Below are 26,170 nucleotides of genomic sequence, written 5' to 3' on the forward strand. Positions count from 1 at the left end.
GGCAGCCCCTGGGGCGAGGGGCGGGGAGCCCCCGCAGAGGGGCGGAGCGGGGTGACAGGTGCGGCGCGCGCGCGCGCGGAGGGGTCCGGCGACGGCGCCTCCCGCGTCCCTCGTCACCCCGCCGCCTCCCCGCTCCCCCTCTCCTTCATGAATATGCAAATGTGGGTATAATTGGCAGCCAATGGCGTGCGCGCTGGTCACATGGTGCTGGTGGAAGCTCAGGGAAGAGAAGTTGAGTCTCGGCGAACACAGGCAGCTCAGTAACGAGCTGCAGCGGCCGCAGCCGGAGCGGAGCTGAGCCGAGCCGGGGCGGACAGGCGGCCGGCCGGGGGAGTGAGTGAGCGAGCCGCTCCCCCCCCCTCCTCCCCGCAGGGTGCCCGGCGGGCCGGGGCTCTGCCTGGACCATGCCGATCCTCCTCTTCCTCATAGACACGTCCGCCTCCATGAACCAGCGGGCGTATCTGGGCACCAGCTACCTGGACATCGCCAAGGGCGCCGTCGAGATCTTCATGAAGGTGAGTGTGGGGCCGAGGGGGCCGCCGTCGCTGCCCCGGTCGCCCCCTTCGCCCGCTCACGCCGCTTCTCTCCGCTCTCTCCACAGCTGCGGGCCCGGGACCCGGCCAGCCGCGGCGACAGGTACATGCTGGTTACCTTCGACGAGCCGCCCTACTGCATCAAGGTAATAACCCCCCCTGCGGCCGCCCCGGGCCCCCTGCGGCCGCCCCAGCCCCGCCGCGGGGCCGCCCTTCGCGTGGCGGCGGCGCGGCGCAGCCCCCTCCGGCCCGGCGGCGGCAGCAGCAGCCTGTGAAGATGGCGGACATTTTGCTTTTGTATGGAGGAGAGAGGCTGAGGGCGCTGCTGAGATGGAGGAGGGGGGGGGAGGAGACGGACGGGAGCGTGATTCACCGCCCCGGCGTGCCGAGGGAGGCGGGCGGCCGGCCGCGCTCCGCCTCCCGGGCCGTTGCTCGCCCGCCTCCCGTCAGGCGGTGGCTCCGGCGGGGGCCGCGCCTCGCCTCAGCCCTCCGCCGCAGGTCCCGGCTCCTCTCGCAGCCGTTTCACCCCCTGTCAGCGGAGGTCGTGTCCCGGCCGGGCTGCGGCGGGGGCACGGGGTTAGGGCAGGAGCCAGCGCTCTCCTCACGCCTGCGGGACGCCCGCCTGGCAGCGGGGGGCAGCCGCGGAGCCACCCTCCCCGCCGCCTCCGCCGCGGCTGTGCTTTCTGGGACGGGGACACCAGGGGCTGTTTTCCGCCTCTGCGAGGCAAGAAGTGGCAATGTGGGTGTTGAGGTGCCTCCCTCCTTCCTCCGTCTGTGCACTGTAACCCGCACCGGTTTTGTGTAAGGTGCTCGTAATTGCGACTCACGTAGACGTCTCCGTGGAAGGTTGTGGTGAGCTGGATGTGGAGGCTGGCTGGCTTGTCTTGTCCCTCTTTTCTCGTTCCTCAAGATTGAGGCAGGTAGGGCCGTGCCATTTATCATGTCGACTGCTCTACGAGGTTATGGCAAGAGGAAAAAAAAATCCGGGCTCTGTGTCACTTAAACTGTAGCCTTCAACTTGCTGATAGAAACGTCTAACTTAATTTAAAATGTTTAAATAAAGCATGCCACAGAAAACATCATTGCTGTGGGAGCTTTAGAATCTTCCTGAATTGTCCTAGATTAGGACCGTATTTGCCATGACTAATATAGTAGTTATCACAACTGTTGGGCCTCAGACCCATACTATGAAGGCCGAAGAAGTTTATGTAAAAACTTGTTGCTGGTCATCCTAGAGAAGAAGAGAACCCTCTTTAGATCCTCCACCTAAAACTTCTTGAAGAGAAGTTGTAAAAATAACTGCTTACTGATGCTGTCTATCCACTTCTTTTATAATTGATTATCAAAGAGCTACGATAATTATCAAGAGCTATGAATCTTGGCTCCTTTCATCAGCAATATATTTACACAGCTAAAAAGTACAGCCTGCTTTCTGAAGTGACAAGTGATTTAGTGAGTCAGTATTGTTTGTTATTGCACCTTTCGTTTCCTCAGAAGAGGGTGCGGAAGTCATCCTATTTCTGTGAGTTGAAACCATCCTTCTTGAGTTACAGAAACCTACTGTCTGTCAAAAAACCTAGGTCTGCCTTGGAGAGGGTTTCTTTAGGCATACTGCACACATCCTTTTCCCCGTCCATGTTTGTGGCAGGGTGCAAAACCCAAATATTTGTTATGCTAGTGTTAACTGTAGATTTTTTTTGTGTTAAGGGTTTTTTCTCCTAGTTGTGTGTCAAGTATTTTACAAGTAGACCTTTCTTAAGTTTGAGGGAGACACCTTTCCACTGCAGTGATCGCAAGCATACTGGTGACTTAATAAAAAAATGACACTTCTGCTGGAGGTCTGTGTGGTAATGCTACAGGTTATTACCACATATATACTGTGATTTGCTGAGGAAGATCCTTATGCTTAATAAGCATCTGTGTACATTCTGATGTACTAATGAGCATCTGACTGTGTTCCCAGTTTTAGTAAACAGTAGTTGAAATAAATGGGACTGTGTGATACCCATTGTAGTATTGAATCATGTTTGACATACAGTAAATAGCCAAGGGGGGGGGGGGGGGGGGAAGTATTGTGGTTCTTGTAACTTGCTAATGTCTCTTAGAAATTTATTGTTCTACCTTTAGCAGGCTGATTTTTAAATTGAACCTTAAACAATCTTAAAATATTTTTTTCAAAACTTAGTAACTTGTGTAGGAACAGGCTGCGGATCCAATAAATACATGTTTATAATAATTATGATCACAACTCCAGTTCAACTATTACGTAAAGACTTCATGGCATAAATTAAGTGTGGTTAGCCTGTCATACTGTCTCTTACTTGAGCAGAGAAAGCCTTAGAGCAACAACATGATTCTTCCCCTGTTTGAAGATGTGTTCTCAAGACCTTTTCTGGTATTTATCATGCCCCGCTGTTGTTTTTCCTAAGAACTGTAGTTATGCCAGGAAAACTTTCTGGTCTAGGCCAGATTCTGTATGTCTTACAAAACATGCTTGTAAAATAAAATAAAATTTAGTTTCTTGCTAATGCTGCTGTACTTGGATACTTTATCTCTCTTGATTTAGACAAGGAGAAAGCAAACTTGGCAAGTGAATGTATTTTGCAAGTCTGCTTTCCAAGTATGTGTAGTAGTGGCTGGTTTTGGTTAGTGGCTGCTTTATCCTCTTGCTTTCTTCATGATTTACACTAATTAAATTATATAATCTCACAGCTAGTTCTTAAGGTTACCAGTGAAGCAATTGAGGGAAATAATCTTCTTGTGGAGTTGAGACCACCCAGGAGGTCAAGGTATTAGGGGAACTTCAGCTTGGAGCAGGGGTAACTGTGAGATGAGTGCATTGTTTTTCTTTGTTTCAGAATTTGTTTACCTGTAGCCTTAAAGTGTTTTAAATCAACAGTGCTGGTTCATTTTTGATGGACAAGAATATCTCAAGAAAACATCACACATATGGTGGTATTGTGCTAAGTGAAAGGATCCTCCTATTGCACAAATTATTTGCTAATATCTGTGCAAGTAAGATGATGTTTTTGGAATTGTCTTCAGTATAGGGAGTTTGAAATTATTTGCAAGACCCGTGGCCCCTCTCCCGTTTGCTCCTGTTTTTAATTGACTGCTTGTAGCTCACTGCTTGTGCCACTTTTAAAAATGGGATTATTTAGTCTCTGAGTTTGCAGTGTGGCTCTGCAACGAACTGTAGTGGCATGTGTCTAAAGAGGCAGGGTGCTGTCCTGGGAAGGCGGGGACAGTGAGATGGGGATGGTAGGAATCTCAGTTGCACTCCTGCAGCGAACGCCTCTGGAACCTCATCAGCTGCTGTGCTCCTGTTCATTACGTAATGTATAGATGGTGATTTGTGACAGTAATCATGATGCAGCCATTTACAACTCTTACTTTGCTTCCAAAATGCTGTCCAATAAGAGACAAAGATTCAATATTTTAAAAGCATGTTACTAAATGTATAAACCCACAGTTGTCTGACGATGTGATCCTGTATAAGTCAATGGAAAGATACCTGTAAATTCTGTTGAACGTTGGGTCAGAATCTCATTTTATGGACTAGGAGGGAAAAACAGTATGCTATTTCATGAAGTGAGTGTTCAACATAATGTTTATACTGTATACAAGATGCTTTTCCTCCACTGTTTTTAGATTAAAATCGTAATAGGATGCTGTCAAGTGAGTCTGTCTCAGGCTAGTAGCATGTTAGCAGCCTTGAAGTAAGCTAGCCCATTCTGCTTTTGGGTATTTGGGACACTTGGGAAGCTAATGATACCTATAGTAAAACTCCTTTGTATCCAGTAGCATGTGGCAGGTGTCTGTTACAATTAAAACACTAGTGCTTAAATTTAGGTATTGAGGGAATTTATGCTCCCAGGTGTATCCAGTTCTCTTGGGTGAGAAAAATGGATTTAAGAACAGCCTTGCTGTCTGGCACAGTATTTTATGTTCTTGGCCTTCTAGTTAAGATAAATGCATTGCCTGATTCAGTGAATATGGTACCTGGTATGTACTTGTTTTGAAAGCTTGATATTCATGGATTGTTAGAACTTGGAGCTTGCTCCATCCCATCTGTGCTTTGACCTGGTGTTGCAGTACCTCCAAGACAAGTGTGCCAGCCCCACCCTTCTCATCCCTTTCTGCAAAACGTGGCTGATCCTGAATGCCTGGGGAGGAGGGTGAAAACAGGCCAAGCGTGTTACCGACAGTTCTGCAGAGCACCTCCCTGAGCTACCACCATTTTCGGTTCAGAGACCCATGCTGAGGGGTGGTATGCCAGTAATGGTCTTCTGTTTATTTTCCCAGTTGCTTTTTTTGAAGTCACATAAACTTTTAGCATCCTCAGCTGCTTTTTTTTTTTCCCCTCTATCAAATATATGTGTTTCTCTACACCTAAGCACATGCCGTGGTACAAATGGACAGAATCTTAAGCCATTTTATTTGCTTTTTCCTGAAGTAGTGGTGCTAGAGTAAAAGTATGGGGAGAAGGGAAGAGTCTTCTCACCTGCCTCCTTCCCCCAAGCTTTTCCTGTTTTCCAGTGATGCAGAAAAGAGGGAGGGAGGGAGGTTTCAGCAAGATCTACCTAGATTTCTCTGTAAATGGAGCTCATAAGAAAACCTCTGCCTAAAAAGAGTTTTTGAAAAGGAAAGCAAGGTTTAGCTCTTTGGGTTGGTTTTTTTTTCCTCCATTCTTGAGTTTTGTTAAACCTCATGTCCTGCAGTTTGTGGACTGCTTGTGGATTTGTGCTGCAAATGGCTAGTTCAGGCCCAGACAAAAAAGCCAATGGTGGTCTTAATGTGAAGTTATTGATTAACTGGACTGCCCTGTTCCCTTGTGACTGATAGCTGGCTGCTGGCAGTGATATGGCCTTTCCTCAGTGCTTGAGGAATATTATTTATGATAGGGTCACAGAAATATGGCTTTTGTTTCATGTCCTTGTGAGACTCTCTAGTATGACCTTCATAAATGATCTGGTCAAAAGTCAGAGGACTGAGAGAACTGAAGTTATGTTTACTCTGCCCAGTCTGAAATTATATGTACGTTGCTCTGTTTCTGTTATCCGCTATACTGAATTCAAGAGTCAGTTGTGACTGCACTATACAAATAGGCTCCCTGAATATGAGTGCAGAAACATGTATGTAGCTGTCTGAGAAGTAGCTCAAAATCCTTAATACGATGTATGTGAAACACTATACTGTTTGAGAAATGCAAACTGGAATTGATAGATAGGATGCCTTCTAGTTCCATTGCTGTTCCCTGCCAGTCTGAACATAAGTTTCGGTGCTAAAGAACTCTCTTGCGGAAGCAGCTCTTTGTGATGGACTCTGAGCAACCTCTTTTGTTTCCCTGAAATTCTCGTAAGAGGTTGAGGTTGATGACCTTTGATTTTGGTGTTGGATTGGGATACCTTAGAGGCTGGAATAGGAATTTGTAGAAGGCTTTTAAGCATTCTATCAAAGAGTACTTATTATATGTAAATAACCTGTTCATTTATGGTACTAAAATAGTGCTTCAAAACGGGGAGTTCATAAGGTCAGACTCAGGGAGACTAACTTTGCTATGCTATTTCTTTTTTTTTTTTTTTTTTTTTTTTTTTTAGTGGCACAAAAGCTTTTGCCTGTGTTTTTTAATTCTGCTTTCACATAGAAGCTGTGCTGGTGTAGAATGTAACCAATTACCACTGACTCTGCAAAGGGAGGTGGCAAATGAATAGGCTGTGCTGCAAAACAGAGATGTCAGATCTATTTGTCTGTTTCTGGAAGAAATGAAATCAGAGCTCCTGACCCTGAGCTGTAGGGAGAAGAGAAACCCAGCTGTGAAACCTGTTGGGTTTGAGGCAGAGATCTTCAGGAAAGCCACCTGAAGTGATGGGAAATGCATTTGTTTGTGTTTTAACTTTTGTCAAGAAAACCAGAGGAATACCTAGTAAGCTAACCTGTAGCAAATCCACAGAATAATCTTAAATTGATTAGGCTTTTACAGGAATCTTGAGACACTGAAAACCATTAGTTTTACATGAGAAAGGTCTGGTTTCTGGCAAATGCAAATACTTTGTGGTCTGACTGTGCAGTGGAAAAGGATGTATGAACAGCTGGAAATACGGTTGGAGGTTTACAAGTTGGTAGTGAGGTATGCAGGCAGAATTGTTTGGTGCAAGGCAGATAGCAGCTGCAGGGGCAGGAGGGAAGCTGATATCGGAGAGATGCAAAAGGGAAAGAAAACTGAGGTAAATGGGAGAGGCCTATCTTTCTCTCCAGATATGCTGTAAATAATGTACGAACTTAGTGAACCTACTAGCCAAGCATTACTGGAAGGATAAAAAACCCCATGCAGAATATAGTACTGAAGAACTGGATGAAATGTAGGTAGGATACACAGTTTCTGTTCTTGATAACTAATTCAGGAGACTACGTTCTGTATTTTTTTAGTGGAGGCAGCCATTCCTATTTTACCATCATAGGCATTTTGAGTCAGTCATAGCAATATTTTTATTTCTGAACACTAACATCTTCCAGTGCCTGTGAAGTACTAAGCACACCTCTCCGCCAGTCTTGCAATACATCTTCCACTGTGCTTGGTTTCGGTTTTGTCATGGAATTTGTATATTTTCTGAAGGCTGACTTTCAGCATAAATGACTGGCAGGTTAAAGCCAACTATTGCTCTTCTTCTGTTAAACACAATGAATTTAAGAAAAGGAACAGAAGTCACTTAATTGTTTAAGGAGCACTCATGCAAATCCTGATTGTCTAGTTCTTTTTGAGGACAAAACAAAATCCACTTAATGCTGTTTGAGAATCCCCCACCAAACAGTTTTTACCTGCTGCTTTCTATTTAACTGCCTTATCACTTAAGTCTTTGAATGAAGGATATGTGCTCTGTGTGTCTTCGTCTAAAAAGGTCCTTTTTTTTTATTAAGCATCTATTTTGGAGTTGGGCAAGTAAGGCCAAAGACAGTTAAAAGGTTCTTGTTAGTGCAAGTGGTAGTTTTGTATTTTATATGCTGCAGTGCGTGTCTCAATCTAAAAAAAAAAAATAATCTAAAAATCTATTTTACTAAAAACTTTGGAATTATCAGTTGGCATCCCTGTAGCAAGCATGCAATAAAATATTATAGCTCCTTTTAGCTTATAAAGGTACTAAATGGGTTCCAATAGAGAGCATCCTTTAAAAAGCACATTCCCTTTCTTGAGAGACAACATACCGGGTAGTGTAAAGCATGTTAAAATGCTTTTAAACATGCATAAGCATGCTAGTCTTCCTTCTTTCTCCCTGTCCTGAGTGAGCCTGCCTTTTTGTTTGTGAGTTGTAGTGAGCATCCTTTTGCAGGAACTGGTGTGACAAGGAGAAAGCACTATACTAAGGAATTTTGTGCATAGTAATGTACCTTTCCCTTTAAAAAAAAACCCCAAAACCCCAGTAATAATCAGTGATTCATTCTTCTAAAAGAAATAGTTTGGTGCATTCTGAAATTGAGGTCTCTTGTAAAATTCAAGTCCATGCAAGAAGGTGATTACGTTTTTGAAAGGAATTGATTTTAAATGGAAGGGCAGTTCAGAAATTAACTTCTTGGTAGATATGATGGACCAAACTCTGCTTGGCTGTCATTTTTATCATTAGTTTCTGAAGTTAGTTAAGTACTTGAACTTGTGCTTTCACCTGCTACCTGCCTTCACAGGAAGGGAGAGTCTGTGTTGCTAGGTTAATTCTTAAAATACTTTAACTGCTTCTGTTTCTACAGGAATCTGCAAACTAAAAGCTTGCTTTTTGATCTTAAGTGTGTTTCTGCTTCATACTATTGATGAGATGCCAGAGGCCTTGAATGGAAACCAACATCTGTTGTTCATAGCCACTGTAGCAATTTATTTTTTCATCTTTTTATTTGGTTCTTTATTTGATCTTGGACAAGTTCAAAGATGTAAGCCCTTAAGACTACAGGATAAACTAGACAAAAGTAGATATGTTTGCACTAAGAGGCTTAACTCATCCTCGGTGCAAAGGTCGCTTTTATTTTAAAAATAGAAGCTTAAAATGTGGAATCAAACAGTTGAGTTGGATCTCCCTAGTTGTATTTCTGTAGTGAGATCTTCTGTAAGAAGGAAGGTGCTTGGTGAAGTTGGTGGTTCCTGCCATGTGTAATGTTTATTGGCTGCCTCCTCCCCTTTTGTGCTGTTAGTATTTGAGTTTCACATGTGGGGTTTTTAAAAATATTTCTTTTTTGTTGGTATTTACAGAAGAAGGCCTAGGCCTTGTAACCTGGCTTTGTGGTATAGCTAAAAATATGCACAAAATACTTCTGTGGTATCTTGAAAATCAGCATTTATTCTTTTTTAAACTTTGTGAAAAACTATATGGTGTTAAATGCTGATTGTCTCATGCTGTAACAATGGAAAAAGGTAATTAATGTTGCAGACACTTCTACAATGTTCTCACCCTTGCATATTTTTCAAAAAAACTTGCCAGAAAGAACTATGATTTGCAGCAATAGTGCAAGAATTATGTTCTGAGCTTATTGTGAGCAAGAAAAGACAAAACTTAGCGCTGTCTCCTATAGTGTCTTCATACTTCAGACAGTTGGAATTGAATGGGAAAAAGTAATTTCTGTAGTGTGTGACTTGTCTTCTGGAGATCAGTGCTTTTGTAGGGGAGAGCAGTGCGAGTCCAAGGGCCCTGTGAGAATATTCTGGATGTCTCCAGCAGTTCTCTTCTTCCCTTTCTATATTTTGAATGCCTGTATCCCTGATTTTATTTAATAATGTAGGCTACAAAAAAATCAATGGAAAGAGCAGTTGCTGCTGTTCTGAATTTTAAATGCAGATTGTTATTTAAATAATTCACTCTTGTAGATTTAGAGTCTTGGAACTCTTTCTTCCTTAAACTTTATTCTTAGTGTACCACTTAATATGTAACTCTTGTGCTTCTATCCCCCCCCAAAAGTATAGCAGGTAGTAATTTAAAGGAATCTTTTGCTTTGCATTTTTCTTGCTAATTTTAGAATAGTCAGAAAGTAGTTGTGTAGTAGTCAACTTCAGCTGTAAGCAGCATGTTCTAGGGTTAAGGTTTTAGTAAAGTGCCAAGGAAAAAGTACATTCTTGTAATGAGACTTGATTATTGCGCAGATCAGAATCTGCGGTTGCCCATAGACTTGTATTGATCTGTATATTCACTCTGCAGAGTATTTCAAAGACAAAGTTTCTTTGGTGTAAGACCTGGCATTTACAAGTGTCTCTGAAACTTGAACTGCTTATTACCAGATAAGTAAACTAGAGCCTTGTTTTATTTTAAATAGCATTTTTTTTCCCCTTGTTATTTTCTAACTAAAGGGCCAGTCCCACATTTTACCCAGTTGCTGTGATGCTTTGCTCAGGCTCCTATGCAAACTCTCCAGGAAAAGCAGCACTAGATGTGTTAAATGTTATTCTAGGCTATAAAATGAATGCTTCAGAACTCCTTAATTTTGCTTTTTAAAGATGAAGATGATTGATAATTTGGCCGCTTTTTTTCAGAGATGCTTCTAAACTCTTAAAAGTGTAAAACAGTATTTAAAAAAAAAAATACAGATCTTCATAAGATGGATGTTGTTGAACGACTAATTTGACTGAAAACAAAGATCTACAGTATGGTTAAGCTGGTGTTGCTATGCTCTGCTTGTAAGTGAGAATAATGCATTAGTATTGGTCTTCATAGCATGTTAGCAGTAGAGCTGGTAGGTTGTTAAGAGGGGAGTGGGGGGTGGTGGTTAAACTCTGCTTTGTGGGAAAATCTGCATCTGTTGATCCAGAACACTTGGTGCCTTTAGCTGCTGCCAGGCGTCCTGGTGGTGCACCCGCTTGCAAGCTGGGGATGTGGTGGGCGCCCTGGGCTGGGAACAGGGCCTGGTCTCCCGCTGCGAGGCAGGCAGCCTGCAAGCCCTGGTGACTCACGTGGGCATAGTCTCAGGCCAGCCAGATCCTCAGTGGGACAGTATGTGAAGAAGTGTGCAGGGTGCTGCAAGGAAGAGCGAGGCAGTGAGTGCCTCCAGTTATCAAAAGAGCTGAAGCTGAGATAGTTGCTTTTGAATTGCACGACTCTAGAGGAAAGCTGTGACTTACTCTCCTCTAAAATAAAAAACTGGCCATAACAGTGCTACTACTAACTCCACCAACATATTTTTTTGCTGTATCAGACTTGAAGGTGGAGCTGACATTGTTTGCTGGACTAGTTAGTTGAGGTTTCTCAATTTGTGTTCCTTCAGTGAGTATATGAATTTAATTGTTATCTCAAGTCCATCTTTTATTTTTTTTTTTTCCCCAGCAGTGCCTTGGATAGCATTTCAGATGTGAATGGAAGAGATTTGTTGATTAGAAGACCTCCTCTAGATTTGTTTCCTTCTTGAGACTCAAAGTAAACTTACAGTACATGTAGCACTTTGGCATGCTGCAGTAGTTCTGTGATGTGCTTTTGCAAGGAGAGGGGAGGAATGTGATAGTTTTCAAAATGAGTGTGGATCATGCTGTGTCGTCTCAGCTCTGGGCTGTAAAGCTAGAGGATCGTCAGTAATTCTCTTCTACTCGATTCCCAAAAATGTGCCATGAAGAATCCCTTGTGCTGATAGCACACACTGTAACCTATTAGCTATTGCCTTTATTCCTTGTGACTTTTCCAGCCATGCTGGGAGTAGGAAGGGGCCAGGAGGACAGAGCTGGGGGCTGACTGGCATTGAAAGTGTGTTTGATAGTCTGGAAGAGCAACGGGCACTATAGGTAAATGCAGATTTTTGTTTGAAACCTCCGTGTTCCAACTGTTGCCCTCTCTACAGTGTTTGTTTTAGATGCACCTATAATGGTATTTCTAAAATGACTGCTATGCTGCTGAACAGAAGCATGTAGCCTCTTGTTTTTCTTACTGTACTAGAGCTGCAAATTGTATGATTACATCTGTGTTCCCTTTCCATTAAGCTATTGTGTGAAATGTAGCTTGTTCTGGTTCAACTCTGTACTGAAACATTCTAGCTTGTCAAGTGTTTCTCAGAAATACTGCTTTTTTAACTGGATAATGTTCTTTTATTTAAAAAAGAATGCTTTTTGGAACAGGGTGATACCATGATCTCTTTGGTATTTATACTTTCCTTTCTTCATGTGTAGTCCTTTCATCCTTGTGCAGCAAAAAGTGCGGTGAGCGTAGCTGTCAAAACACGTGAAATAATGTTGACCAAAAAGCTAAATCCAGAGACGGATTAAAGCAGGAGCAGCAGGTAATAAATAAAAAGGTAGTGTAGGCTTTTTTTTTTTGTTTTTGCTTGGCATTGATTATTATTATCACTTGATTCCAAGCATAGTTTCAGCTTTGAGTATCTGTTTGACATTTCTAACAGGTGAAGGTACTGCTTTTCTATAAATGCCAATATTAACAGAAGGCCCCAGTACTTGTTTTGTAACTGGAGCTTAAAGAGTCTCTCTGCTAGTGTTTTCCATGGATATTATGCTTAAAGATTAATATGGGTTGTTCTTACATATACGCCTTGAATTCTTCTTGATGGAAAAGCATTTCTGTGTCTTGTTTAATGTTGAAGTAATCTTAAAAGGACAGTGAACCGCATGGTGTATTTTGACTGAGCTGGTTTCCTAAGGTGTGTGATTTTTTAATTTTTTTTTATATCATGGAGAAATACTTTTTTTCTATGTAATTGCCTGCCTGTCAATAACAGTTCTGTATCGCACTAGAATGCAGTTCTGATCTTGTTCACGTTCACATTCACTAATATATGCTTTAGAAAACAAGCTGGTCCAGTCTATTTTACAAATGAATTAGTCTTTGATTGGCTCACTTACAGGAGAGTTCAGCTTAGAAATGTGCAACTAAGGGGATCTCCTGCACACCTCAAGTTCACATTGCAGACCTGCCTTGAGTGTAAGAACTGGATTGCTTTCAGATGAAGTAAAACTAGAAGATGCACCCCAGCCACTGAGTGACGAGTCCACAGGAATATACTACAGGACAGCTATTCTGAAGTAGAATGCCTGAAATGCAGCAGTGTGGCTGTCATCTTAGAAACAACTGCCTTGTTTATGCTGCGCTGCTTGCTGGCCTAAAGGTAGCCAGCGTGACATGTTCTTCCTTGCACTAAAGCTGTCTCCGGTTGTGTAGGAAAAAATAATTTGAGTGAGGGGAGGAGAGACTCTGTGTTTGCTATCAAAGTCTGTCCCAGAGCTGGAGAAAAAGGAAGAATTGTGGTGCCTGGAAATGGAGGGAGATGGAGGACAAGCAAAGTGACAGCTTTCTGATAAAAATCTGGTGTCAAAATGTCTCAGCTGTGTGGGATTAAAGGAATTGTCTACTCCAGTGTCTTTTTTTTTTTCCTAAAGATGTATTTTTTTCTAAAGATGTATTAAAGCAGTTTATGCGTCTCTTCTCTCAGAGACATTTTACCTATGTTAAACTTCAGTGACTATTTTTGTTTGACTGAGACTTGAGCAAGTGTTTTAAAAAAATAACATTTTAAAAAAGTCCACTCTGGATTTAAAGCAGCACTTGACCACTAGCTTTCAGTTTGAGTGTCCTACAAAATCAGCAGAAATAACTTGACAGGAAGAAACAATTCGCCTGCTATTCACAGTTCTTTAGCATTAAAATGCTAACCTGTTGCTTGCTAGCTCTAATGTAGGGAGGACCAAGTGACAGGTGCTCTTGTAGACTCTTCACTGTACTTGAATGCTCTGTGGGCTTATTGAGGAAGTAGTTTAAACCTGTGAATTTACTATCTGTTAAAATACTCCTCAAATGAGAACTGAAGAGGTGTGTGTTTTGGTTTTTTTTTTTTGTTAGGCTGGTCTCATAGTAAACAGCAGCGTACGCCTGCTTGAGTGACCAGGGCTTTTCCCTTGTGCCTGCAGTAGGGTCATCTCTAAGTTTTACCCTGAAACTCTGTTCCCTGTTCTGCTTTGCAAAACCAGATTTCCATGTGAAAAGCTAAAGATAGGCTCCCCTGGCTTGTTAACCAAGGGGTGTTTGTCTTTTCATCTATCCTTGCCCTAGAATCTCACTTTATTGCAGCAAAGGATAGGGTAGCAGGTGTGTTTCAAACCTTTGTCTAAGGCAAGGGGAGACTGGAAGAGTAGGGAATAAAACTAGTAATATAAATGATTTACTGTGTGCTGGAGCACCTAACACAGTGATAGCAATTGCACACAGCTGGCTTGGTCCCATCAAGCCTTCCTCCTCTTCCCATGAACTTTGCATCAGACCAGTAAGATCTGCTGCTGTACTTCCACCAGCACTCACTAGTCCTCCAAATCCAGGACAGTACAGCTTGGATCCAAGCTGGCTCATTGCGTTCAGCACTACCCAGATCATAAGCTGATTTCAGGCCTGCGTGCCAGTATCATTCTGTGCTGGAGGTATGCTAATCTCCTATCTAAGAGGTGGGTGTTGTGATGCTGTCCTGTGCCAAGAACAAAAAAGAATTGATCTTGTGAGTTTCTTTGCTAAGGGCTGTTTGATATTGTGCAGTGACAGGACTGGTATGTTGCATAAAAGAAACTAGAGAGTACAGGTACTGAAATGAGAGAAGAGTATTCTGCAGCCAAGGTACAGCCAGAACCTGTGAGCTCTGTTGCCTCAAAAATGGCATGCAAAAGTATTTGGAGGGCAGTCAATGTCTGTAAGTGTCTGTTAGAGCTATTCCTTCTGCCCCATTTGCACAATGCAGACAAACATTTGTGAGGATGAAATTAATAGGTGATATAGGTTGTGTGATGATGAATTATTTTAGGACTTTTAAATGTTGAATAAAAATGTACACAATGTTTATAGCATCGTCGGCGCCTTTCTTTTGCTGTGCACTATTTCTAACTAGTAGATCTCTGAACATCAAATAAAAAAAGGTGGGGGTAGTGTGGACATTGGCTGTTTTGTACCAACAAGCAGCATTACCCTGTCCTTCATGGGGCAGGGAGACACATGGTACCAGGACCTCTCCTCCTCTCCCCCTTTGCAAAGTTTTGTCATAGCAAAACTGGGATGACCAAGATAGTCCTTGTGTTTGCTAGAATTCCTATTCCAAAGTTGCCGAAGCTGGGGCAGGGAAACTCTAGATTACATAGGAGGGTATTCCCTGCTGCAGAACCCACTGAGCAATGCTGGGGCTAGGGCTGTGTTCAAGCGATTACAAAGAGGTGAAGATATTTTGGTGTTTGAGAAGCAGCCTCTGGCACTATAGGGGGTCCAAAAGAAACATCTGCTCCATTCCCACACAGACATGAACAGGTTTGAGTGATGATCATGTGTACAGTTACCAGTGAACAGAAAGGTAACTTAAACATTAACCATTCTGATGATTTGGAAGGCAAAATGCTCTGCTGGTTTCACTGTCTTCCCACAATACTTGTTCCATAGCAGGAGTGGTTTCAGATTTCAACAGCTGGATTTTTTTCTTACCTTACTTTTTCCAAGTGGATGTCACTGACAACCTAGCATGCCACAGGCATGTTATCCGGAACTAGTTTCTGTTTTTGTAAGATGGGTGCATTTAATAATAGCTTGAATTATTGAGAAAGTAAATACTTTAAACAAGTTGTAATATCTAAAATCCAATTCTTCTTTCTAGGGAAACATTAGCAGAGCTCTAAAAATCTGTATGTTTAAATAAATATTGAGTACTTTAACACAGACTGTTGTGATTGGCATGCTAGGTTGCAAATTGTCTTCTTACTTGGAAGATTATTTTTAGTAATGTTACAATTTTTGAATCAGATCTGAAAGCAATCCAGTGAACAATAAACTCTACAGTTCTGTCTTTTGCCATTGTCTGTAGAAACACTAAAGATGAAGACTTGCAGCCTCAAAAGCACCAGCTCCCTGGATTTCATGGAGCTGGTGATATCGGGAGAGACTGCTTTGGACCTGGAATTCTTGTGCTCTAATGCCCAACCTCTGGGTCTGCCCCTGTAGGCTGACCAAAATGTGCTGAGAAATAGTTGGAAACAACCATGCTGCCCAAAAATGTTATATTGTTAAAAAAACCCAAACCAAACCCCAAAAAACCCAACCAAACAAAACACACACAAAAAAAACCCAAACCAAAAATGAACTAACAACCAGACTACAATAAAACCAGTAAATATGACAGTTAAGCTAGTGTAGCTAAGATTACAACACGTGTGTTACACATACTCGAAACTTGGTAATGTTTTACTTGTACTTTGATATTGCGCTCTCTTGCGTGATAAAGGTAGTGGCTTTCTTTTTTTTTGCCCCTACTAAAGCATTTTTAAGATGTTCTTTCCTGCCTCTCGCAACAGAGATCTACTTCTGTTGTTTCTCCGATGTCTTGAAGGTCTTTTTAAGCTACTGATTCTGAATGAGACTTTCTTTTGCTGCTCAACTCTATTCCTTCTGATGTTCAGTTCGTCCTGGTTCTGGTTGGGGTAAATAAAACCTTCTCTTCTTCACTAGGTTTTTCACCTTGATGTTTGTCTGAATTCTAGATAATCTGGGCCTATCTGCTGCTGCAAAAAGCAATTTTGACCTTACCTGCTTCTTGAAGCAGCTGAAATGCTTCTATAGCTGTATGGTGAAATAGAGCAGTGCGTGGATTTGTCTGAAAACTAAGTCACCAGAAAAAAATGTTACTTTTTCAGTATGTTATTTTTTCAGTATGATTTGCTTGCAAAGGCTGAAGCCAGGAGCTGGAAGGTGGTATGCTGCTTCCAAATCTCAGGGTTTCATAGGATGGTATCCAAAGCTTGCAGTTATCAACACAGAAGGCTAAATGACACTGCATTTTTGCCTGTTCTTGGCATAAGCAAACAGGATGAGATTTTTGCTTATAGTACTTGTTTTTTTTCCCCAGCTATCTTTGAAAGTCTTTTAGTATGTGTATGCAGGCTGAAATTATTTGTTCATATAAATTATCAAAGGAGAAGCTAGTAACATAGTGGCAAGACAAAGACTGCTCAGATTGCTATTAATAAATTCTGGGCATAAAAATGACTAAGTAGGAATGTAATATTGAAGATGATGAGAAATTACTCACAATGTTAGAATTGGTTCATAAACAACTAAAATAATTAATGTTTAGTTCTGACTTCATAATTACTGACCTGTAGAGGATACATAGTTTTTGTAGAATATGTTTGTGTTTGGTGCTCTAAGGTTGTGGGATTTGGGTTGTTTTTTTGGTTGGTGGGGGTTTTTTTTGGTCATTAGTGTTTCTGCTGGCAAATGGAAGTAGTGCTGCATAAAAGCAGTGCTTTTTTCTAAGCAGCATTAGTGGCAGTATTTTGAATTTAGGAAGGATTATTATTTAATCACTTTAAAGTGCTTTGTTGCACTCATTATGCGTATGCTCCATATTACATACTTGACTCTCTTGAGTTTGCCCTAAGAATGATCCTACCGTATGTATGGAAAGGATACTATACAGAGTTCTTTGAGGCTTTGTTTTCTGTCCCTGAAATACATGTTTAATTATATACATTGGCTAGAGTCTTTCTGGAGAAAACATTTTACAGAAGTAGACCTTCTTGTCATTAATTTTGGTGGTTTTGATTCAAAAGGCTTGTTCAAGGATAAGCTAGAGAATGTAGTACACTAGCTAATCAGACCTTTCCTTAAAACTGGGTATGGAATTAGGAAATCTTGCATTTGCTGCCCGTGTTCACTTAATGAGAAGTTCTTCAGTATTACTCTGTTTATTTAAAAAGTACAGCTCTCCTCAGCTTTATCTTTAAAGATCCTGTGAGAGGCTGTAAGAAGAAAAATAATTTTCTTTGAAGACAAACCAGTGGTGATCAGCTGCTCCTTGTACCTTCAGCTTACTTGGTTATGCACGGAAAAAATGGCAGCATATTTTGCAGGCAGTTGACCACACTGCAGCTAGATCAAACACAGTAGGAGCTAGAAGGCAAGCAAATGTTTTCAGAAAAGGAAAATAGCAGAATCTCCAAATATCAGTGAAGATTCTTACTGTTTCTTTTACAAAGAAATACTCTTGAATTTATTAGAGTTCAAATCAACAGTGTAGGCTAGGAGTAGTGTTTCCTTCGTCAATGTTTTATTCCCCCCATGTGCTTTTGCAACAGCAGTCTTTGCTGGAAAACACTTTTTGAACTACAGCCTGGCTATTCCCAAGAAGCTGGACTGATCTGATAGGTGTTTTTACTAGACAAAATGAAGCAGTTTCACCTGCATCTAAGGGTTCGTAGAATTCGTACAAAAAGATTTTTGTAATTGTTCACTTTAAATTGTTTTAAGGCAAGCTTTTTTTAAGGATAACGCAAATCATCTTGTTGCGATTTGGTGTTCTTTTACTTTGAAAAAAAAAAAAATCATTAACTAAATCACTTTTACTCCAAAGCAATCAATGACCCTGTGCTTGTACTTTATTCTTGCTTTGGGCTGAGAGCATGTGTGGGGAGTTGCCATAGCTCAGCTGATGAGATGCTGCATTTTGTTAAGCTGCGGTTGTGAGGGGGTGTTGATGGTGGTGTATTGAGAATTACCCAGCTGATGGAACTACACTGTTCCTTTGAGCTTCAAGTGCAGTTTGATGATAAAGCTGTGCCAGTCCTGCTGAAAGTCTGTTCTTTCTTTGCCCGATTGCAGAGTTTTCTCCTTCTCCTTTGCACTAATCTAAAGCTTGAAGAACTTGTTCAGGGAGCTAAACTTGACCAAAAACTGTTTTTGTTGAATCTCCTTAAATCTTCCTCATTCTGAAAAGAAGCCCTCCTAGCTTAGGCCTGAGAACTCAGCAGAGACATTGATCATCTCATGTCCTTCCTTTCTACTCCATTCTTGTATTCGTTTATGGCTGTAAACTTGTCAATCCTATAACCATCTATGCAGCCCACAGTGTGTACTAGAGATTGGCAGCGGGATATAGCTGTTTAAAAAGTACAGGAAAATCCTGCCCTTTCAGGTTCTTGCACAGCATGGCATAGTCAGCAGGTGATTGCTGCTGAGCCCAGTGCACTGGGGAGGAGAGAATCTGCTCAGAGGTTGTCCCAGCAAAAGTCAGACTGTCTGAAATGATTCTCCATGTCTGTGTAACTAGGATTCTTTGTGGAGCACGGGAATGTCTCTGGTACCAGATGATAGTGAGCCTGGGTGAATAACTGCTTGCTTATTGCAAGAATGGTTTGGAGAGTCAGATGTGATAGCAAGGCTGATAATTGTGTGAATATCTGGGTTTTTCAAGCTTTGCTTGGTTTAGTTGAGGCAGCTTAAATCCTGCACTGATTCCCTGTGAGCTAGTGTTTTCTAAAATAGCTTCCGAACTCTGCAGCATACCACTTTTAAGAGAAGGATATGTGAATCAACTGATGCTGATGTGTGTTAGCCCTGCTTACCATAGGATCCAGAGTGCTTGGTGGGACTGATCCATCCTCATCACTTTTTGCTGTTCCTTTGAATGTTCTGCAGGCTTTGTCAGCAATAAACTTTTTTTCATGACCTCCAAGATTTCAAACTGTGATACTGAGACTCTCTAAACAGTGATTTGATTCTGTGTTACATGGAGTGTTTGCAACTACTCCATAGAAAGTTTTATGTTAGGAAGTAAGGGCAGAAGAGTGTAGTTAGAGGGCTGGCAGGTATAGAATCATAGAATCGTTTAGGTTGGAAAAGACCTTTAAGATCGTCAAGTCCAACCGTTAACCTGGCACTGCCAAGTCTACCACTAAACCACGTCCCTAAGCCCCACATCTACACGTCTTTTAAACACCTCCAGGGATGGTGACTCAACCACTTCCCTGGGCAGCCGGTTCCAATGCTTGATAACCCTTTCGGTGAAGAAATTTTTCCTTATACCCAATCTAAACCTCCCCTGGTGCAACTTGAGGCCATTTCCTCTTGCCCTATCACTTGTTACTTGGGAGAAGAGACCGACCCCACCTCTCTACAACCTCCTTTCAGGTAGTTGTAGAGAGCGATAAGGTCTCCCCTGAGCCTCCTTTTCTCAAGGCTAAACAACCCCAGTTCCCTCAGCCGCTCCTCATCAGACTTGTGCTCCAGACCCTTCACCAGCTTCGTTGCCCTTCTCTGGACACACTCCAGCCCCTCAATGTCTCTTTTGTAGTGAGGGTCCCAAAACTGAACACAGTATTCGAGGTGCGGCCTCACCAGTGCCGAGTACAGGGGCACGATCACTTCCCTACTCCTGCTGGCCACACTATTTCTGACACAAGCCAGGATGCTATTGGCCTTCTTGGCCACCTGGGCACACTGCTAGCTCATATTCAGCCAGCTGTTGACCAACACCCCCAGGTCCTTTTCTCCCGGGCAGCTTTCCAGCCACTCTTCCCCAAGCCTGTAGTGTTGCATGGGGTGGTTGTGACCCAAGTGCAGGACCCAGCACTTGGCCTTGTTGAACCTCATACAGTTGGCCTCGGCCCATTGATCCAGCCTGTCCAGGTAGGAAGGCTCTGTAGAGCCTTCCTACCCTCCAGCAGATCAACACACCCGCACAACTTGGTGTTGTCTGCAAACTTACTGAGGGTGTGTTTGATCCCCTCGTGCAGATCATTGATAAAGACATTAAACAGAACTGGCCCCAATACTGAGCCCTGGGGAACACCACTTGTGACCGGCCACCAACTGTATTTAATTCCATTCACCACAACTCTCTGGACCTAGCCATCCAGACAGTTTCTTATACAGCGAAGAGTTGAAATACCAAGGTAGGAGAAAGGCAGGGGGTCTGTAATGCAGAAGTAACAGAGGGTGCTTGATAGTACATTAAAAGGCATGAACTGAGCCTGGTGGGCTGGGGTGGCAGGAAGTACAAAAAAAATGGAAAAGTTGAGCCAGAGTCATGTAATATTAAAAATAGTTGATTACATTGGTGGGGTTTTTTTGGTGGTTTTTTTTTTTTTTTTAATATTCCTTCTACTAAATTGATATGCTTGCTTGCTTCCTACTTGGGAAAATTGTGGGAAGGGGAGGATGCGACTAGGGAGCAAAGATGGCAGTTACTATTACTTCTTTATCTTTCTTCTTTTTAACTGTCACTGTTAGATTTTTAACTCCTGCATTAGTACACGTTGCGAATGCATCCTTTCTTCCAGCCGTGATTTATGGAGGAAAGAATGAAAGGGGGATGGGTGTGTGTCAGAAGAAGCAGCAATATTATGCTGCTTGTATCTTTGTTTTATCATTGCTAATACTTTGGCAGCTGCATTCCTAATTTGCAAATTTGACAGTTTCTTCTAATAAAATATTCACATGCTTAATCCAAATAATTCTATTAATTGTCACCCCCACAGCAGTTTTCACGGTAAGAGCTGGGTGTTTGCAAATGTTTTCAAATGCTTGACGGTGTGCGTGTTTTGTGAGTCTCCCATTGTAGGCTTAACTGTATGTTTCACATCAAGTTGTGCATACATGGATTAGGTGTGTGTAGCATGTAAATGATGCGGTGTATCCATTAATTAGGAATATAATCTAATTTTTTGGTGGGAAGGGAGATAAACGACAACTTGCAGTTGATTGCAGTTTGTTGCTAAAATAACTAATAAGCTTTTTTGTTTTATATAATAGGCTGGATGGAAGGAAAACCATGCAACATTTATGAATGAACTGAAAAATCTTCAGGCTTCAGGACTAACAACCCTTGGTCAGGCACTCAGGTCATCGTTTGACTTGTTAAATCTCAATAGATTAGTGTCTGGAATAGACAACTATGGACAGGTAACAAATCTGTTTATAGTCTTCTGTCTTTTTTAGTTTTTCTGTTTTCTTTGAAATTATAGTGGGGGAGGGATTTTAGTGGTTCAAGTTTGTTTTTGCATTTTACTTTTTTTTTTTTTTAAATGTTGGGTAGCTGTGTGTTAAAACTTGAACTGTGAACTTTTTTTTTCTTTCTTTTTTTCTTTCTTATTACATCTACTGAACATACCCTGGAATATACTAGCACTTTTTTCCTTATTGAGCTACAAAGAAAGCAGTAGTATAAATGACCCCGACTGTAGATACACAGTTGCTGTATGGGAGTATGTACACTGGATGGCAGTGAATCTGCTTTGCATTTTTATGTTATCTGTAGTTAATGTCCTGACTTGCCCTCTCTCACATTTGAAGAGTCCAGTTAAAAGTACTCTGGTTTTTGCCCTGCTGTCGTAATGAAATTCCGAGTTCTCTGTATTGTTACCAATTTATATACTGCTTTTGTGGGTTAGAGGGATTTTGTACTATTACTGGAGGACAAAGACTAGTAATTCTAAAAATCTTTAGGGGGTGTGTGTGAGTGCACAGAGTAGCACATCTTGCGTAGTTTGTATGGCTCCACAGCTATTGAAAGAAAATTACAGGATTATTTTGAAAGATTGCTCGTCTTGCTGTTTATTTTATAATGTCAAAAATATAAGCTTATAACTGAGTGTTAAGGTTACTCTTAGCATTCCTGTGCTTTTGTCTCTAGGGAAGGAATCCATTCTTTTTGGAGCCATCTATTTTGATTACCATCACAGATGGAAACAAACTGACAAATACGGCTGGAGTTCAAGAGGAGGTAAACTTGCATTAAATTCTTTCAAGTTACGATCTTACAAGTTGGTGCTATGCTGAGATTAATATTAATTGTTTTTTTCCTGCTAATAGTAATTCTGCTTCATCAACCTGTTTTATAATAGAGAACAGAAACTAGCTATGCTGTCATTGCCTAGCCCCTAAATTAATAGTTCACATGGATTTCCAGACTATAACTTCAGATAAATTAGTGGATAAGAGAGAAATGGGGTCCTTTAAAGAGTAATGAATAAATTTGAGTATTGGTTTGTTAAGTACTTGAAAATATTCTTAAATTTTTCTTTACCAGCTTCATCTTCCTTTGAATTCTCCTTTACCTGGAAGTGAACTAACCAAAGAACCATTTCGTTGGGATCAAAGGCTGTTTGCTCTAGTGCTGCGTTTGCCAGGAGCTGCATCTGCTGAACCAGAGCAGCTTGGGAGTGTGCCTACTGATGAATCTGCTATCACACAGATGTGTGAAGTTACAGGAGGTAATTGGATGTTACTTTGCTTTGGTTCACATTTGGTATTTGCCTTAAAGTATTTCTTTTCCTTTGATTCAGCTTCACCTCTTGCTGTTTTCTCTATCTGAATTACTCAGTGTCCACATGAATCAGTGTGGTGTTTTTTGAGCTTGGTTTCCAGTAGCACAGAACTTTAAAATAAAACCATATTCCTATTTCAGATCTTCTAGATGCAAGAGAGTTTTCTTAATGCACCAGTAGGAGGGATTGGAAAATTTCTTAGATTTTCCTTCCAGAGGTTGGCTTTGCTCAGTTATGAGATTTGTTATTTAAATGTTGAACTGAGTGGGGCAGGTATTATTGAGATGTCAGTTCTGCTGCAGAGCTAAGCAGCTAAATTTAATCTTAAAATAATTAATTCTGGAGCCTGTTCCTTGAGATGTGCATCAGAATTTTTTTTTTAATTGGTGCTTGAAAAAAATGTTGCATGGGAAGGGGAAGTTTAGGAGTGTATAGGAGTTGGTAAGGTTTGGGTAGACGAAAGCAGATAGATTACATAGACTTGGTGAAATCAGGCATTCTTAAGGGCGTTTATAAACTGGGCCTTGGACCAGCCTGATTTAGCCTTAGTGGCCTCTTTTACTAATGAGTTAGTAAATGAGTAAATTTACTAATGAGTTAGTAAAACTCTTTTACTAATGAGTTAGCTTAGCAGGTTGTTTTTTCTTTTTTTTTTCCTTGATTGTATTGCATTTGAAAAGTATTTTGCTTTTTGCATAAACTTGTACAAAGTTTGTTGCTATTATTTTGGATAAAACCAAAAGCCTTGGCAGTGTGACTTATGTAATAAAACATCTTCCTTAATTAAGATTACCCAAATGCTTTCGTATTTTCCCTGTGTAATTTATTTCTTGTATAGGTCGTTCTTACTGCGTTCGGACACAAAGAATGTTGAATCAGTGTTTAGAATCTCTAGTTCAAAAAGTCCAAAGTGGAGTTGTTATTAACTTTGAAAAGTCAGGACCGGATCCAGCTCCTATTGGAGAAGGTATAGTAACTGTTTGGTTTTTTTTTTCCCCTTAATGTTCAAGAAGAAAGGTTTTGTGTGCATGCAAATGTCCTTAAGTGTCTTTGGTGTCCTTCCTTCCAGCTTTGCACTGTAGTGTACAGGATGCATTGAATGCCTAATACATTCTAAAAAAGCAATTAAGCTATAAAGCTTATATGCTTTGGTGATAGAGCTCTGGTATCTCTTTAAATACCCCAAATCATAATGGATGTGCTGTTCATAGCTTTTGAGTAGTTTTATGTTTAGTCTTGTCTTTGTTATATTTTTACAAGTGTTAGTTTGATAAGTTAAATGATGCCATATGTTTGCATATACTTCTATGGACGATCTACCTGCTTGCTAGCTCTCCTGTCACTCTTTTCTCACCTCTTTTTTGGGGGCTGAGGGAAGTGAATGTTTGCAGGACGTAGTAAAGTTTGAATTACAGTGTTGTCAAAACTTGGTTTTAAAATAATTAAATCCAGGACTAGTGTATTTAAACACTTAAACATCTCTAAAGTAATCTCAATGCTTAATTTTGTGTATGTTTTCTTTCTGCTAATTGATCACAACACAGTAAGTTTCAGTTGAATGTTCTTAGCTGCAAGTGAAAAACTGTGTGCAAAGAACTAGGAATTATTTTGCTAGCTGCAAGTGAAATGTATAACAGGGAAGAGGTAAATGCACTGTTAACGTGGAGCAGTTTTTCAGATTTGCAGAAATTCATGGCTGAAAGGAAGGGTAGGGAGCTGACCAGTTAATGTTTAGGAAATGAGGATGTTCCTGGAATGTCAGAAACATAGCTTTTAGGATCCCCTGAGCATCCTAGCATAGCCAGCTTTATTCCTGCTTTCATTTTTGAATCACCTTTTTCTTGCTGTGTGTGTATATATATATTTTTTTTTCTTCTCCTTTTGCTTATTTAAATGCCATTTTATTGGATGCCTTTCCTATGATGCTGTGCAGGACAGCACCTCAGCAAATTCCTGTGTCTCTGTTGGCCCAAATGTTCTCCTATGTGGCAAAACAGATGGTGAAATTTGTTGGGTTTTTTATTATTATTATTATTTTTTATTTTTGTCACACTTAAATGGTGATGCACTGTGGAAATGAATACAAAAATATCAAGACTTTCCCTTTACATGAATTGGGAAAGTCCCTAAACTAGAGAGAAGTTTGATGGGATTTAACAATGCTAGAAAAATCACTGTGTATAGTGAGAAACCAAACTGATATGTATCTGAAAGGTGTTTTGCATAGTATTGTTGGCCAGCTATCTGAAGCAGGGAAAATTAGTAGCATAAAATATCTTTACAATGAGGAAGAGTCTTTAAATGAGTGATATCTGCTGTGCCGTTTGCTTTGAAGAGCAGTCTTCAAAAACTGATGCTGAGATTCTGTACTGCTACAAACTTCTTTGTCCTCAGTGTGAAGGGGAGTCTATGCTGGTACACTGCAGTGGACTGGTGGAAAACGTTGGTCTTTCCAGTCAAGAGTGGGATTGAAGTGATCTGTGAATTCTTACTAATTAAAAACTTGACAAAAGCTGCTCCTGCAAGATGCATCTCACTTTTCCATGAAACTTTTCTCCACTTCCAGTTTCCACTAGTGGCAGCATCAGTCAGAGGGCTTTGCATCCCATGTAGAAAGACTGTAAATGCAAATTATCAGTCTTTACAGGTGCAGCAGAATTAAAAACAATAGGCTTGCTGTTGCCTGTCAGATCTATGTCAAAGAACTAAGCTTAAGCAAATAGCATTTTCCATAAAATGTGAGTATGCCTTGCTGCACGAATTATCTAATGGCTATGCCACAGGAGCAGAAGGGTAGATGTGGGCAAATGTTATCATTGTTTCTCAGATGATGCTGTTCTACATTTTGATGTACAGTTTTTTTAACTACTGATGTAAATATCTGTATGTCTGAAACAACTGTAATGAAACACCTTATTGGTTGCTAATACAGAAATTTTGCTGGGAGACAAATGCATGCATGTAGCTTTTTATTTTCATTTTTGTTGTTATTTTGCTTTGTTTAAATTTTAGATGGACTTGTTGATTCATCCAGGCCCATCAATTCATTTGCTTCTCAACCGTGGCATAGTTGTCATAAACTCATTTATGTACGGCCTAACCCTAAAACTGGTGTTCCTGTTGGGCATTGGCCAATCCCAGAATCTTTTTGGCCTGATCAGAATTCACCAACACTGGTAAGTACAATAAGAACTGAAAAAAGGATTCTACACCTAATGAAACAGACTGAAAATTAATCATAAAGTAGTTTGTGCTTTGGGTGGTGGTTTTTTTTTTTTTTTTTTTTTTTACTTGGTTTACTAATATGATCTGACTTTGCTTTAAAAGGGTAGTTTATGCCATTCTGTGTTAAAAATGGTTTTATCTAGTGTAGATACTGTATGCTGTGATTTTTTTTGCATCTGGAAGGTTTACTTCCATGTATATGGTTAGTTAATTTGGTAAATGGTTTTTAAAAGATTATAAAATTTGACTATAAATTACTTAACATACCACAAATCATAGTTAACCTATTAAATTTTAATCAAAGCTTTATAAAATGCTTTTATACGGAAAAAGGAGTATTTGTTTTTGATAGAAGATCAACCGTGTTTTCTCTGCTTAGTATTAC

At 40.8% G+C, this 26,170-nt stretch overlaps 1 protein-coding gene across 7 annotated transcripts in view; it reads left to right on the plus strand.

Annotated features, from left to right (window-relative positions):
* Positions 1 to 249: 249 nt before the first annotated feature.
* Positions 250 to 26,170, plus strand: part of LOC142414931 (integrator complex subunit 6-like) — a 44,014-nt gene continuing 18,093 nt past the window's right edge. For all 7 annotated transcript variants that reach the window (XR_012777250.1, XR_012777251.1, XM_075512715.1 and 4 more), the window contains exons 1-7: positions 250 to 515; positions 602 to 679; positions 21,047 to 21,196; positions 21,927 to 22,016; positions 22,323 to 22,506; positions 23,399 to 23,527; positions 25,573 to 25,736. Coding sequence is in view for 5 of the 7 variants with exons in the window: in XM_075512715.1 (XP_075368830.1) it covers positions 405 to 515; positions 602 to 679; positions 21,047 to 21,196; positions 21,927 to 22,016; positions 22,323 to 22,506; positions 23,399 to 23,527; positions 25,573 to 25,736 (906 nt within the window). In the remaining 2 variants the exon portion in view is untranslated. The remainder of the gene's footprint in view (positions 516 to 601; positions 680 to 21,046; positions 21,197 to 21,926; positions 22,017 to 22,322; positions 22,507 to 23,398; positions 23,528 to 25,572; positions 25,737 to 26,170) is intronic.

This window comes from Mycteria americana, chromosome 10 (assembly GCF_035582795.1).
Source record: "Mycteria americana isolate JAX WOST 10 ecotype Jacksonville Zoo and Gardens chromosome 10, USCA_MyAme_1.0, whole genome shotgun sequence".
NCBI classification, from domain to species: domain Eukaryota; kingdom Metazoa; phylum Chordata; class Aves; order Ciconiiformes; family Ciconiidae; genus Mycteria; species Mycteria americana.